Here is a 15,840-nt window from a genome sequence, read left to right on the forward strand (position 1 = left end):
CTGTTTTTGTTTTTGTATAGTGAAATATTATTGTATTCCATTATTGCAATATTATTATAATTTATTATTTAATTATTGTAGAATTGACTTATTGTAGACTGCATAATGATTTGAAGTGTTTATAGAACAGAAATGTTGCTTCTAATCAAAGCTTTTGCCTGAACATTAGTATCAAATATTCGTGTTAAATGGTCTTTGTATATCTAGCAATTTGTATATCTACACTGAACACACAACTGCACCATGACATACATCACTCAGATGGTATTTGATACTTAAAGTTGGCAAGAAATGGAAATCTATTTTCTAAATGCATGTTAGGTTATCAATCTTATTGTGAATATCAATGCATAGCAATGTATCCATGCATATATTTTATTTTTTACTTTTTTAAAATGTCATAACTGTATCTCCTGGTGAAACAATGGACTTCTCTCTGGTGACATATGCCAGACTCCACCAATCATTTAGTCTGTTTAAACCCCGCCCCTTTCTTACAATTGACTGCAAGCTTGCATTCAGATCTGCCTCCATCCATCCAATCAAGTCCCACCCTACTTTTTTGATTAACATTGTCTTTACTAACTTTCTGGGCCGGCAAGTTTCAATTACAGAGAAGCCTATATATGGAGGAGTGAGACAGCTCTCAGATTTAATAAAAAATATCTTAATTTGTGTTTCCGAAGATGAACGAAAGTCTTACAGGGTTGGAACAACATGAGGGTGAGTAATTACTGACAGAATTTTCATTTTTGGGTGAGCAGTGGACTTTTTTGCCTGTGAAATTTTGCAGATACTAATGTGACCACACCTTTAGGGGTTTGTTCAAATTCTCAAACCTGAGTATACTGTAATTGAAATATTTCAAAAAATATGTTTTAATATATTTCCTTAGATGAGGAAAGTCTTGTCCTCAGCAGACCCATCCCACAGAACAGCTGTCACTCTGGAGTGTGATACCTGACACGGACAGATGTTCTAACAAATGGGCCTGTATCATTATCAGTTGCTCAATAAAGACTCTTTCATCTCATTGTAAAACGGGTTATTTTCACAGTAAAACTGAGGGGAGTTCATTCGGGCTGCTTTGAAATGGGTTTCACCAGGCCGGGCCGCCCTTGGGGATTGGGTGGTGGTCAAAGCCCAGCCTGATGTATTTAAGTCAAGGCATTTACTCTGGCCACATTCTCCCCAACAGCCCCGCCAGGCACAGCTCTCTCCCTCCAACTGACACGCTGACACCTGGGCTGGCCAGCATGCCGCATGCTTGGGCCCACCTGCTCGCCACACATACCGCAATGCAAACATTTCAACAGTTAGGTCGACTTTAAAAGCTCCACGCGACTTAATGAGAAAGAATCCGAGCTCTGCGTTTCACCTCTTTCTATGTCTCTCTCTCTCTCTCTCTCTCTCTCTCTCTAGAGGGCATTTAGAACTGCCCATTAACGGCCAAAGTGTGGATTTCCTGTGAAATAACGATTGTGCCCTCCACATGGTTCGCGTCTAAATACTCAGGAACACTTAGTTAAACATGAAGCCCGGCGTTCGGCAATCGGAATGGGATTGCTTCCAGCTGTGCCACACTGACCAGCATCCAGAGCAGGAGAGATCCATCAGAAGTCTTTCTTTATTGATGCCGTGGCTTATATTGCATTTATTGGCTTTACTGTGGAATAACAGGGTGTGAAGTGGTCAGAGATTCGCTTAGCCCCAATCCTTCTTCATGAATTCACTTTCAGGTCGCAATCTAACTACTCTGTGCCTGAAGGTGACCTGGCAGATGACTGCTTTGATTTCTCGGATAGCTTAGTTTCATGGCAGAGGACTGTGCTGTAATTGCTTAAAAGACCACTTTGTCCCTGAAATTTTTTATTATTTATTTTTTATTATTGTTCGCCTCTGATGAATAAGTATAATGAAACAGACAGTAATGCTAAAAAGCCAAAGGCTAGCTCTCAGACTCACATTTTAGGGACTGTTTCATTTAACCATCTCTCTAAGCATTGATACTGATGATGTATTGTCCCCTCCCCTTAAAAGTATTGCACAGTGCTGAGTTTCAAGCCTGTTACAATGTCTTCCTTGAACTTCCGTGAAAATGCATATTTTAGAAAGGTCAGTTCCTTCCCCAACACGGTAGAAGATTTAAATTTGAGTATGTTCATCTCAGAGCTGTTGTCTTATGCTCTATAAAGTTCCATTAAGGCTAGATATGAACCTCTGATTTACTAAATGAGCTCTGATGTGTGAATAAAACCCATTTCTGTTTACACATGCTATTTTTCTATTATTTATTGATTCTAAATACGGCAAAACAGTCCAAATTATTCTGCCAACTTCTGCCAACAATGAACTGACCAAATTATTATACTTTTATGAAGCTGTTGAGTCTTTTTTAAGCTTAAAAGCTCAGTCCGATTGCATGGAAAACATCGACCTGCAATTGTTCCGAATTTCTTCTTTTGTGTTCCACCGAAGAAAGTAATTCAGAACGACATAAGGGTGAGTATTCTGAGTAAATGAAAAATAATTTGGGGGGTAAACTATTCCTTTAACAACACTGTAATCATAAACCAACACAATAGACTCTGCACTATAGTGTTGCTCATACAGGTTTTATTTATAGTGTACATTTGTGTATTTTAGTATGTTGAATTATTATTTGTAGTGCTTTATTTATCCATAACTGTGTGTAATATAAATTTTATGATGCCTATATCTTACACATAATAACAAACAGATTCTAATTACAAGCTCCACAAAACAATCACACTTTAAAGGTCAGCAGCATTCACTCATGGCACGACTAGGCTTATTTGCATGTCTCTAATGTGGTTATCAGTCAGAGTTTTAGGAAATGATGCATTCATCCGTGTTCTGATCAATCCAACATCCACTTCCAAATTTAAGGTTAAATTCCCTAATAAACGCTGACGTCCGCGGCGCGTGCGTGAGAGAGAGAGAGTGAGTGAGTGAGTGAGAGAGCGCAAGATCTCTGCGATCTGTTCCTGTTCATCACTCACACCAGCAGCAACACCAGCTCGGACCTTATAAAATCTCCATCCCAAATCCTGGAATATCAAACCGAGCAATATGAAATTGGACATAATGTGGATTTATCAAACTCTTCTGTGTGTCTTACTGTCCATGGATGCGGGTGAGTGACCATGACCACGTGAAGTGACTTATTGATTAACTGATTGTGTTTTAAATCGTGTTGATCACAGTGCAAAGATGCCACTGTTAGATTGTCTTTGAGCAATATTAAGTCGATAAAACGTTCATGCATCTAAAAAAAAGTTAATCAAGTAATGGATCCATAACTATTTTGTGTTGTCTTAGAAAAAGTAACGTGCTGTAATGCATTTTGAGGGTAAAGTGATTATGGGGATATTGGATATTGTGTGTATGTTTAATATTTAAGACAAGGCAAAAAAAAAAAAAAAAAAAAAAAATTACCATGGTGACCAAATACCATACTGCAGTTATTGCAAATTATATGATCAATAAGTTATGACAACATATGTTTTTACATTACTTATTTTTATAAGTAGTTATACAAGTTTCAACTCATCATTAAGCCAGTTTAATGTAATTTAAGTTGAAATGACTTAAACATCTAAGTTGATTGTACTTAAAAATTAAGGCATAGTGTAAAACTACTTAAGCCATCAGTGTCCTGACAAGAAGTTAAACGAAATGAAATTCTGCCACTGTCTGAAGGAGATCTCATATTAATGACAAACTACACTATAAACTCTCACTCGCAGTACTCTAAAATTTGGTTTAATTAAACTGCATTATCTATGAATGAAGGTTAATTACTACAAAGTGGTGCCAGAGTTACAACCTGCAGCTGTAAGTTCGTTGCACTTTACTGATGAAGAAACTTGAGTTAAAACTCTAACTCATACAAACCAGTGGAAATGCAAGATATTATTATAAAAATGATTTTTGTTTTTGTTTTACAGTATATGGTAAAAACTATGGTTACCATGGTAAATTGTTGGAAGGTTGTGGAGTGCCTGAAGGGTTCATGTGAATCAATTCCCAGATTTTTTGGGGGGGGTATAGAAAACTAAAAATGCAATTAAGGGGGAATAAACAATCAAGGGGGCCACAGTTTTCAAACTGTCCTCATTTACAATAGTGTGTATTTAGTTTGTATTTTACACAAACCCATTGACCCTTCCTCATGTTTCAGTCTCATAAACGGAAGCCTGGAGATGTTGCATGCATCACGTAGTGCAGAGGATATGGGGTGGTGTGGCCTAATGGTCAAAGTTCTGTGCTGGAACAGTATGTTGTAGGTTCAAACCCCACAAGATTATCACCATTGAGTCTTTTAGCAAGACACTTTTCATTTTCATGGGGCTTGAAACTGTAAAAAGTGTATAAAATCTCCAACAGTTACGCTACTTCAGTCCTACTTTCATGACATGCATCATTAGATGCGCAACAGTAAAGCATCAGACCCTTCCCAGAGTGCACATTTCCAGCAATGGCTGAACGCACATATGGGGTGAATGGACTCTCTAAAGCGGCGTTATCGACGTGCTTTGCAACATCTGGACAGGGCCGTTTCTCCCATATTTCACCATTGCAAATATTCACCAGACCAGATGTGCTTCGTAAACACAGTACGAGAGGTTCTTCAAACTTTCACTGAAGCTCTAGGAAAGGAAAGGACATTAGTGAGTCAGACTGAAACCATTAATGCTGATGTTTCACTGATGCCCATCCTCATTGCTACCATCATCCCGTTGTTATTTAAGGAAGCGATTTAGCCAAATCTAATAAGCATGCTGGGAGATAAAGATGCCCCCGACAGGCCAGAAAGAGGAATTTAAAGGAGTCTAATTGGGGCGCTGAAGGAAAAGATCAATGTTTGAAGAGCAGCTTGATGAAATCCAGATGTGTTCAGATGCGGCCCAAACATTAATAATGTGTTCTCACCAAAACCGCTTCAGCCACAGGAGTTCGGTAAGAGATGTGGAGCACCACGCGTGCCTGAATCAAACTGAGGGGTGTTACCTTTCACCCCTGATTTTCAACAGTTTACTGAATGACTTGATAATCAGGGCACCGGGCCCAAGGCTACCGCACAGAACAGATCCAAGTTCATGCCCACGCTGTCGCTGAGTGAGATAACAGCCTATGGGAGAGAATATACAGTTCTGTTATCAGCCTTTAAACGGGATAGTTCATCCAAAATGAAGTGAACATGCATGTCAAGCCTCAAAAAGAAAAAAAAAAAAAGTGCCATAAAATGAGTCCATACGACATACCAAGTAATTTGATAGATTTGTGTGAAGAACAGACTAAATATTAAGTCAATATTCACTGGTAACATTGGTGATTTAATGAGTCAGGTTCGACCCTGTCCCAGATGCTGCTCTTATGGATTACTGTCAGCACACTTATGAAACATGAAAATCCGACACTCTTGTTGACATCACAAGCCTGTGGACAAGACGACATTCACGAGTCCGCAAAACTGCAAGTACTCTCTTACTCAATGATCTGGTTGCTGCGGTTCTCCAGTTAAATTAGGCATGGAACAGAAGTTGTCTTTTCTTTCCTATTGAGACGTATCCGGGTGAAATTCTCACACAAGAAAAAATGTTGGGTGGGAATTGACTTTGTCCATGGGGAATTGATTGGATCGTTCTGGTTTGTTATTGCTGTGATGTCATGTGAGTGACAGGTTGTCCCACTCTCATGCCAGAAAACACGTCATCACAGAAGAGCCATCGCTGTAATAGGGAGGGGAAAGTATTTTGAGACTATGAGGGCACATGATTTTTTTTATTTTTATAAATCAAATCAAGTATAATAAATACTGCATTGTTCCATAAAACAAGAATTGCCCATTTTGGCTTCATGGACTCCCTTGCTGGGAAGATTTTCAGTGAATAATGTCTGCATGGGTTCATTGGGTTGTAAAAATTTGATGTAGTTGTAATTTTTCTGTGAACTATTGCATTTAAGAGTGCAGATCAGCAAATAAAGACAGTGTAAGGAAGATGTTGGACCTGGAAACAACAGAAAGATTATGTATATGTTTTAGTGTGGGAGTTACCATGTGAGCTTAGCACATGTATGTAAGCTGACTTTAGAAATATCCTCGGACCACCACAGTGCAGTGAATCGTGACACGTGTGTGTAAGTGAGAGTCTCTCGGCCCTTTACTGGCCTCTCATTCATTTCTGCAGAAGAAATAAATAGCAAACAGTCGTAAAATAGCAAACAGAAACCTGATTTTACTCATGCTAAAGAATGTAAATGCTGACGAGTCTATGTATGTTTACTCTGCTTACTTTTGCTCATTAAAGAAACTTTTAGACACCAAAGAATCTAAAAAAAAAAAAACAGCAGCAAATCAGAGTATTAGAATGATTTTTGAAGGATCATGTGACACTGGACTAATGATGCTGAATTAAAACAATATTACAGTTTTATCTAATGAATATAGCCTTGGTGAGCATAAGAGACTAAAAAATTAAACAAAATCTTACCGACGCCAAACTTTTGAATATCAGTGTATATTGTAAAATATTTCAAAGCGTCATTTTAAAAACAGGTCACGTCAAAACAAACATTTAAAAAAAAAAAAAAGTATTTAAAAAGTTCATTACACTCTAAAGTGGAAAATTTCAAATGAAAATGAATTTGTAAGGAAAATCTGTCAAATTATATCAGTTTTAATTCACAGAGACACAAATTTGGTACAAATGGGAATGTTTCCTGAGAATGACCCTTCTGATAATGTGTGTGACAGCTCTGACATGTATGAGATTACGAGTGTACATGTACGTGTGTGTGTGTTTTAAGTACCTGCGTGTGTGTTTGGGTTTAATCTCCTTGTCTCTTTTGTTCAGAGTGCAGAAAACAGACATTGCAGAGGTTTCAGAAAAGTGAAAACAGCCGGCTGCTTTGCACAGACTGTCCAGAATCTCCTCGAATTAGAAACCTCTCGCTGGATGATTGTGCACGCAAATGCAGCAAGAGCAAGAAGTCCTGCAGGTGACACATGCACATGTAATCACACAGACACACAAGTTTACAGGGGTAGTTCAACCTAAAAAAAAAAAAAAATCTGTTATCATTTACTCATGTCGTTTTGTTTCTCTTTTTTCTCCCTAGTATTTGTATAATTTCAGCCTTTAAATGCAAGATATTTAAACTGTCCCTAAAGTATACTGGCAATATTTCCACTTTAGCACAATCAAATATACTATTTCCAGATAACTGAAGTGCATTAAGTACAAAATTAGTTGTTCCAATTTAGCAGACTTTAAGTATACCAATTTAGTATACCAAAAGCACAATTGTATGGAATTTTTATTTAGTATATAAATATGTAAATGCATCGTATTTCAAATACATTTTGGTATATTTATTTTTCACTAGGGAAAAGAAGATATTTTGAAAAATGTCTCTGTGTCCATACAATTAAAGTTAATGGGAAACAATCTTCAGAATATCTTCTTTTTCAGATTTGGAAGATCATGAAAGTGAGTAAATCTGGACAGAATTGTAATTTTTGGTTGAACTATTTATATAGCAAGCTCATGTGAGATCTTCATCTGATCGTGGTGGTTCTCTGACCCAACAATTGACTTTCATTTTCTTGGTTTTCTCTCCTTGCTTCCTTACAGGGCATTCTACTTTGACCAGATAAACAGGAAATGTCACTTGCTTCCCTTCGATCGTTTCTCCGAAGGCGCAAAGAGAGAGCGAAAACCCAATTGTGACCTTTTCGAGAAGAAAGGTAAATATTTTGAATTCCCTTTTGAACAAGTTCACTCACACTTGACTTTTTACTTTTATTATTTCTGACGTTTTCTTGGAAATATTTGGTTGTAAAACTGCGCAAATGCCAGTCATGTTTGTTTAGATTGCTGGCTCGAAGTGTAAAATCACTTCTATGTATAAAATCCCCTCTGTCATTGTAAACAACACATGCTTAAGAGATTTGGCAGCAAACGGAGTATAAGAAAGCATGACTGTTGACGGTAACAAGATGCCGTATGTTTATGCTTTCAGCAAAAGCTGGAGTTGAAAATTTAGATTTATGCCATGGTTGTCAGTAAAACTCGTGTTTGGAGACTTAAATCACTTCAGGATGTCAGTGAAATGTGTAATCCGTAAACAACGTTCATCATATCAGATTATATGAATATCTGTGTGCCGTTTGTTTTCCACAGACTATGTGAGGGAGTGCATCATTGGATCAGGTGTCAACTACAAGGGGAGAAGGTCTATCACAAAGACTGGAATTACGTGTCAATCCTGGAATATGTCCATCCCACATGAGCACAAGTAAAAAGTCATCTCTTTTTTTGATTTCTCTCTCTTTGACTCTCTGGGATGAATTTACTAAACAGTTGTGCTAATTAAAGCGCTGGTGGATTAAGTCATTGACATTATTTTCTGTGCAAATAGACCTAATTTAAATGCAAATAAGGCTAATTGTAAGTGAATGGCATTTTTAAGATGCACTATCATGTTTTTTTTATTATTTAAATCAGTCAGGCACTGAAAAAGTACCCCTAAATAATTGTCTCAGCCAATAGAATTTGCTTTGAGAAGGAACAGGATCTTGCAAGACATCGACATGCAACATTGCGACGCCTCTTGGTTCCTTAGTGAATTGTTTTAGATCAATGGAGCCGGTGCATTCAAATAAAACGCAAACAATTTACCTTAGTATAAATAGCATATCACTTCTATTTACACTTTGTGTATAGCACCTATCACTACTCGCACTCGTAAACAAGATGCTAATTATTGTGTTTTACACTGTGTGCAAACATTATCTAAAACTATTTACTCTCAGTATAAATAGCGTTTAAGTTCTGTTACACTTTGTGTAAACTGCATCTACCTTTTGTACACACTGAGTAAATAGCTACAGCTAATAAACAACGCTATTCATAGTCAATTCTTGCATCTGTCTTTTAAACCGCTCATTCCTCTGCAACTCATTATCTCAGTAAGCTTGTCATTTGCAGCTTTCATATGGTCTCTGACAGCTAGCAATTTTCGCAATACTCCTCACTGTTCCTAGCGTGGACTTAGCCGTTAGCCGTTAATTGCCGTCAGTGTGCTGTCTGCCAACAATCACTGATTAGTCTAGACTGCAGATGAGATTGCTTTCAGGCCTGGTCGTTTGAGGGTCATCTTTCTCACAGCAGAAGTAAAGTGGGACTATTCGGAGTGATGCCTTGACTGTGCGAACACAAGCTATTCTGGTTAATGTGGTCAATTGTTGCCAGCTCCTTGTTAGCCAAGAGGTTATTAGCTCTAAGAGCTTCACTGCTTACAAGCTGTATAAAGATTTTAGAGGTGAGAGAATGAAAGAAAGATAGAAAAAGAACGAGAGAAGGAGGATTTATGGACTGAAGTCATGTTCTGTCTGCCCTCCAGCTGAGCTCACAAAGCCGCAGACACATTAAAATACGAGCAGCATTTGAGACTAGCACACAGATGCTAATCCAGATCCTCTCCTCCCTATGGATAACAGTACTTTCCGACTTCGATTCCCTTCGAACCTTTTTCCATGTGATAAGATCTTTTTCCTCTCAGACCCAAGCTACTCAATCTATCCACCAGAACAATGTGTCCACCTGCCCCATACATTTGGCCAAGCCAAACGGGGGAGACAGCAGAAAATGATCAGAAAGAATGTGATGAGAACCAAGTAAATCTACTCTAAGAAGACAAAAAATGCAAGCCCCTTTTCTACCAAGAAGGTGCCAGTGCTGGTTCCAGAGCTGGTGGCCACCCAACACCAACTTCCTGCCAGGAAATGTCACTTTGTTGAGATGAAGACCTTTTGTATGTACACAAATGGAGAGTTTCCAATAAATTGCCCATTTCCGACTCATATGACCTCCAGGTGTTGTAAGTGTGATTAAAGAAAGTTTAAAGTTTCTGTTTGGATTGCATTCGGTGTGCAAGAGCGTCTGTTGGAAGCCAGAGAAGAATAGCTGGCTAACATCTGTTAGCACAACATCATTAGCTGTAGAAATCTCAGGTCTCATGTGGAACCAGCCACAAGATCCAGATGCAGGAGCACAGTCCATTCCAGCACCACACTCCTTTCGTAACCCAGTTGTTTAAGCAAGTCATCTGTGCTGCATGGCTTTTGTTTAGATGGTGTCCTAATCTGGTGTTATTTTAACTTATATTGAAGGTCTAGTACTGGATTTGATTTTAAGAGTTTTCCAGATCAATTCATTGTTTAGGTACACTTAGATTCAGATAGCATCTGTTGAGATACAATATGCTGGTTTTACATGGTTGAAGCTGGTCATTTATGGTTGTTAGCTGGTCCAGACTGGCTTAGGTGATATTCAGGTCAATCTAGTAGACCAGGGTTCCTCAAATCTGGCCTTGGAGGGACACTACTCTCAAGAATTTAGCTTCAACCCTAATCAAAGACACCTTAGCAAGCTAAACAAGGTCTTAAGAGTTACTTAAAAATTCAGGTAGGTGACTTTGTTCAGGGTTTGAGCTTCCGTCCTCCAGGGAAACATGTGGAGGACCATCCATACATCTTCCATACTGTTTATCCTGTAGAAAACAATTGCGCATGTTATTCATATGCTATTTTAAGGGCGCATGCTTGGCCATAATCAGTGTAGAGTGTGCACAACGTGCATACACTTTGCTTATCTCATCTACACACAGACGCAGCAGTTCTCATTTTTAGAAAACCATACATTATTACAAGGAAAAATATTAACACACGAGGGAAATCATTGTTGTGTCCATGAAGCTGTGAAAAAATAGGCATAAATCTAGCTTACACATTTACCCAAATTATCATACGCCTGTTTAACCGAAGCTAATTTGGGTGGGTTTCTCCATCCCCAATGTAACTTCTCTGTCTTTTACGGCCATGACGAGAACGTCTGTCTCCTCGGCTGTTAACCGCTCCTGGCGCACGCCTGGCAAATCTGCCGTTATAATAGCAATCCGCCATGGAACAAGCGCGCCTGCTCTTAAAGGGAATGTGAGATGTCGCTCTGATTGGTTTATTTCACGTTACGCCCAAACCACACCTATGAATAATGAAGCTACTTTAGACCAACCCATTTTAGATTTGTGTCGGGCGCAAGAGTCATTTATCCCGCGGGTATAATAGCAACAGCGCCGAGACCCTTCCCACAAAGTTACTTGCGTTTCACACTTGATACTTGCGTTTCAGATCGTTAAAATAGGGCCCACAGTCTTCTTAACTAGCTCAATCAAGGAGACTTCCATGATCAACCTCCTGCTAAGTTTTGCTGATGAACAACATGGCTATGCCAGGTCTCAAGGTGAACCAGCACCAAACTAGCACTAACTAGAAATTCATACTTGTCTAAGTTGATCTTTTAGGCTGATTGAGCTGATTTACTCAATTAGTGTTCCAAAAGACCAGGGATATCCAATCCTGCTCTAGGCGGTCCAACTTTCTGCAACTTTCTGCTTCAACCTGCTCCAACACACTTGCTTGGAAGTTTGTGGTAATCCTAAAGACCTTTTCTGTGTCCGAAATCAAATACTTCCCTACTATATAGTATGCGGGGGAAAAAGTATGTCAACAGAGTATTATGTCCGAATACATGGTATTTGAAAAACTATAGGCAAAAATTAGGGTTGGAGCTAAACTCAGCAGGACAGTGGTCCTAGGAGTAGTGGACAAAAGTCAATTTGAGCTGGATGATCACTTGAATTTTTAACTCTGTTTTCCCTCTCCTTATCAGTTTTAAGCCTGCTAGACACAAAAAGTTTGACCTGCGTCAGAACTTCTGCCGAAACCCGGACAATGATCCAAGTGGACCCTGGTGCTTCACTGAACTCACTGAGACTCGGCACCAGGAATGTGGGCTGCCCCAATGTTCAGACGGTTAGAGATGACCTCATCTATACTATAATATGTGTTATTTGTGATATGAGAGTACAGTATGTGAGTGTGTTTGTGTCTGTTGCACCATCTGCGTGATAAGACTATTTCTATGTGTGCATTTGGTGTTTGTAATACCTGTGTGTTTCTGTGTGTTTGTAGTGGAGTGCATGAGGTGTAATGGGGAAACATACAGAGGGCCCATGGATCACACAGAGAGTGGGAAAGAGTGCCAGAGATGGGACTCACAGAAACCTCATAAACACACCTACCAGCCTCACAGGTACCCATTCACATGTACTCGCACACACATATACACACTCAACTGTGCGATTTACTCGTTCTTCTGTATCTGTATTTATAGGCATGCAGGTAAAGGCCTGGATGACAACTACTGCCGCAATCCCAATAATGACGTGCGTCCATGGTGTTACACAATGGACAAAAGCACAACATGGGAATACTGTAACATCAGTGTGTGTGGTCTGTTCACTTTTCTTCATCTTCATCTTTCTATAAAACGTACATGCTTTGGGGTTTTAGCTATGTTTCTGGTTTGGATTTGTTGTGATATTGTGTTATGCTGTGATTAAAACATCTCTCCATTTTGTACCTGACTAAAATATTATATTATATTATATTATATTATATTATATTATATTATATTATATTATATTATATTATTATATTATATTGTTGAATTTAATTCAAGCTAAAAGTTTGTAATGCATGTGGATGAAACCCCTTTCCTATCACAGATAGTTGCGTGTATGTGATATTTAGTTTGGCACAGGGATTGTGTACAGGTGCACTGGCTTGTTGTAAATCTCATAGTTACTCCTGTGTTTCATCCCATGCCTGGAATTCCTGACATTCTCTCTCCCTATCTCTGTTTCAGACTCAGATAATGATGTGGAAGTGGAGGTGACCACCTCTTGCTTTCGGGGTCAGGGAGAGGGCTACAGGGGTACAGTCAGTGTGACCCCTGCAGGTGTGACCTGTCAACGTTGGGACGCCCTATTTCCTCACAACCATTCATACACACCACACAACTATAAATGCAAGTGAGTCATTCTACACTAATGTTTTTTTTATTATTATCATTATCACATAACTACATAACACTTTTTGAAGAAAATATGAGTGGTGTTTGCCAATGGAAAATATATAATATGATACCTTTTGTTGATATTCATAATATACTTGGATATTTTAAAAGGGTAGGTTTTTTTTTCAGTCATAGGAACCTTAATGCCACCAAATAGCTACTGTAACCAAATAGATTCAAAATATTGAATGAAATAAAGTAAAATAAAACAAAAAATCTAAAGAATTGTTAACTCAAGGTTTTTGTTAATGAATGAAAGCAAGAATGATATTTCCCCAAAACATGTCACATGGAGAAAAAATCATTTGAATCTTTGAATCAGAGTTTTGAATTGATTCACTGACAGTTTGAACTGATTTACGGAAATGAATAAAACGTACTCTAACACTCTTTATAAATCAGACACATTATTTAAACTTTTGTGCTTTAATGTTCTCAAACTAGCGGGTTACTAGTTTAATGACACACTAGAAAACTTAACAACCAAATAAAAAGCGCATTAGAATCATCGCAATATACACAATGTTGCTCAATGTTATATTGCCAGCAAAATCATTACAAACATATTGTAAACATTTACAGGATTAGGGGTTTGTTCACCTCTGACTGGTACTAAATCATTCTGAAAAAGATGCAGAAAAAATATATACATGCAAATGTGATTTTACAAAATTGTTTGTGTGTGTCCCATTCAGGGATCTCAGGGAGAACTATTGCAGAAACCCTGATGGCTCTGAAATTCCCTGGTGTTTCACCACAGACCCAAAAGTACACAAAGCTTTCTGTACCAACATCCCAAGATGTGAGGCAGAGAGCTCTGACAGCACAGGTAAGCCCCCCCCCCCCACACACACACACACACTTCTTACACGCTTACACACACTCTCACACTTGTACTGCACCGCATGACTAAGCATCGTGAACCATATTAGCCACATAATGAATTATGTTGTTCCAAAACGCTTAGCTCATCATAATTTACAAGAATTTTAATGATGAAAGACAAAGATGTTTTGCACAGAGGCGCCATCACGGACGTTTGGAGACTGCCTGTAAAGATCTGGCACCAGCTCCAGTGCGGTTTTGTTCTGGGTACCCTCACATTCCCCTTCGTCTGTGTCATACAAGCGCTCCTAAAAGAAAAAGATTCTTCTGCGCAAATCGTGTAGTCTGTTTCAAAATCCTATTAGAATAGTCTCTTTTTTTTTCATGTGTGTTCCAGCTATGTGTTTCAAAAGACACATTTCTCACCAGAAGAGTCCCTTTGAGGTTTCAGGTCAGAGAGACAGAGCAATGCCTCTCTGGATTCACTCAAACTTCAGTCAGATCTTGGCACAGACAAAAGCTTTTTTCCCCTACTTGTTTGCCAACCACCAATTGTAAAGTGGTCCCTGACGTGAAATCGGCCCTCCCCCTCTAGTAAAATGCTATTTCAAACATGCTTACTTCATGACAGCATGGATACAATCAGCAAATCCATAAATAATCTAAACATGGAGCTTTGAATAAGCATGGCTTTTACTGAAGATACTGTACATGCATGTGTTCAGGCATGTTAATATGTTAATTCTATGTATGTTTTATCTGTGTTCTAGAATGTTATGAAGACAACGGGGAGAGTTACCGTGGCAATTTGTCGAAAACAAGATCTGGGATTCCTTGTGGGCTGTGGTCCGACCACACATTCAGGTACACGTTTCCATGAAATCACTGAAACAATTTAAAGCTGCTGTGTGCCATTTCATTTTCATGTTAAAATGCGTTCTATTCCATGGTAATGTTCAGAGACAACAAGCAAATGAGACTGTTTAAAAAAGCACAAACCACTAACTTTCAGTTGTTTTCAGCATTGCTGGGTTTGAGTGATCAACCAATGGCATGAGTTTGTGGGCTGGTTTAAACACAGTCATGGAATCCAGTCATAAAAATGGAACTGACTATAACTCAAAATGACACTCAATTTGGCCAATTTTGTGCCGCAGATTTATAAAAAGATCCAAATGGCTCACAAATGAGTGAAAAATACATACACTTACATTTTCTCCAATGCTCAACATTGAATAATCTATTAAAAATGACATAAAATGAGTTATAAATGAAATTTGTATTTTACCCAAAATCTTATTAGATATTGTATATCAAGTATTTTGTAGTTTTGTGTCGTGTTGCGTTGCCTGAATTGAAATCAGTTGTGAGTCTTTTGTGCTTTTAAGGCCCTGGCGAACTAAGCCAACAGTCGGCTGTCCTCCAACGTCGGGCCATCAGTGAGCGTCTACCGGCCCAGTTTTTGCAATGTGTTCCGCACCGTCGGCACCCATCATGTTGAATAGAGAATTCTGACTGGCTTAGCGAACGAGTCAGTGCATGCGAATAAAAGCGAAAGTGATGAAAGCAAGCAAAGAAGTCAAGACAGAAAAGACAGAAGCCGGGTCTAATTTTACGTCATATTACCTGAGCATTCAATATGCGAAATCTTTCAACAACGTGAGCCACCTGGAATAAAGAAAGTGATTAGCATGATGTGTTTTCAAAATGTTACAGTAAGGAAATGCTGCTTTGTCCCAGTTTAGGTTTCCCTTTTTGAAGGATGAATATAGACTATTGATACCTGCTGATTTCCTTACATGCTGGTGCAGAACGCACATGCTAGTTGACAGTCGACTTTAGTCCTTTTGGCGTGTTCAAGCGCAGCCTTTTGGCCGAGTCCCAATCAGCTTTCGTTGTCGCTAGTTATTTTATGATGGCTTGGCTTGTCGCCCTTAACATGCAGAGCGCTATTTGTATTACGCTTGACTATGTAGAGCAATCCAAATCTGTCACTTACAAGGTTCCA

General features: G+C 38.8%; 1 protein-coding gene across 2 annotated transcripts in view; it reads left to right on the top strand.

Annotated features, from left to right (window-relative positions):
- The first annotated feature begins 3,022 nt into the window (after positions 1-3,022).
- Positions 3,023-15,840, top strand: part of hgfa (hepatocyte growth factor a) — a 21,509-nt gene continuing 8,691 nt past the window's right edge. For both annotated transcript variants that reach the window (XM_079869782.1, XM_079869783.1), the window contains exons 1-10: positions 3,023-3,157; positions 6,882-7,026; positions 7,662-7,774; positions 8,211-8,325; positions 11,760-11,902; positions 12,062-12,182; positions 12,264-12,382; positions 12,798-12,963; positions 13,703-13,836; positions 14,603-14,696. In XM_079869782.1, the coding sequence (XP_079725908.1) occupies positions 3,094-3,157; positions 6,882-7,026; positions 7,662-7,774; positions 8,211-8,325; positions 11,760-11,902; positions 12,062-12,182; positions 12,264-12,382; positions 12,798-12,963; positions 13,703-13,836; positions 14,603-14,696 (1,214 nt within the window). In that variant the 5' untranslated portion in view covers positions 3,023-3,093. The remainder of the gene's footprint in view (positions 3,158-6,881; positions 7,027-7,661; positions 7,775-8,210; positions 8,326-11,759; positions 11,903-12,061; positions 12,183-12,263; positions 12,383-12,797; positions 12,964-13,702; positions 13,837-14,602; positions 14,697-15,840) is intronic.

This window comes from Squalius cephalus (assembly GCF_949319135.1).
Source record: "Squalius cephalus genome assembly, chromosome: 4".
Lineage (NCBI taxonomy): Eukaryota > Metazoa > Chordata > Actinopteri > Cypriniformes > Leuciscidae > Squalius > Squalius cephalus.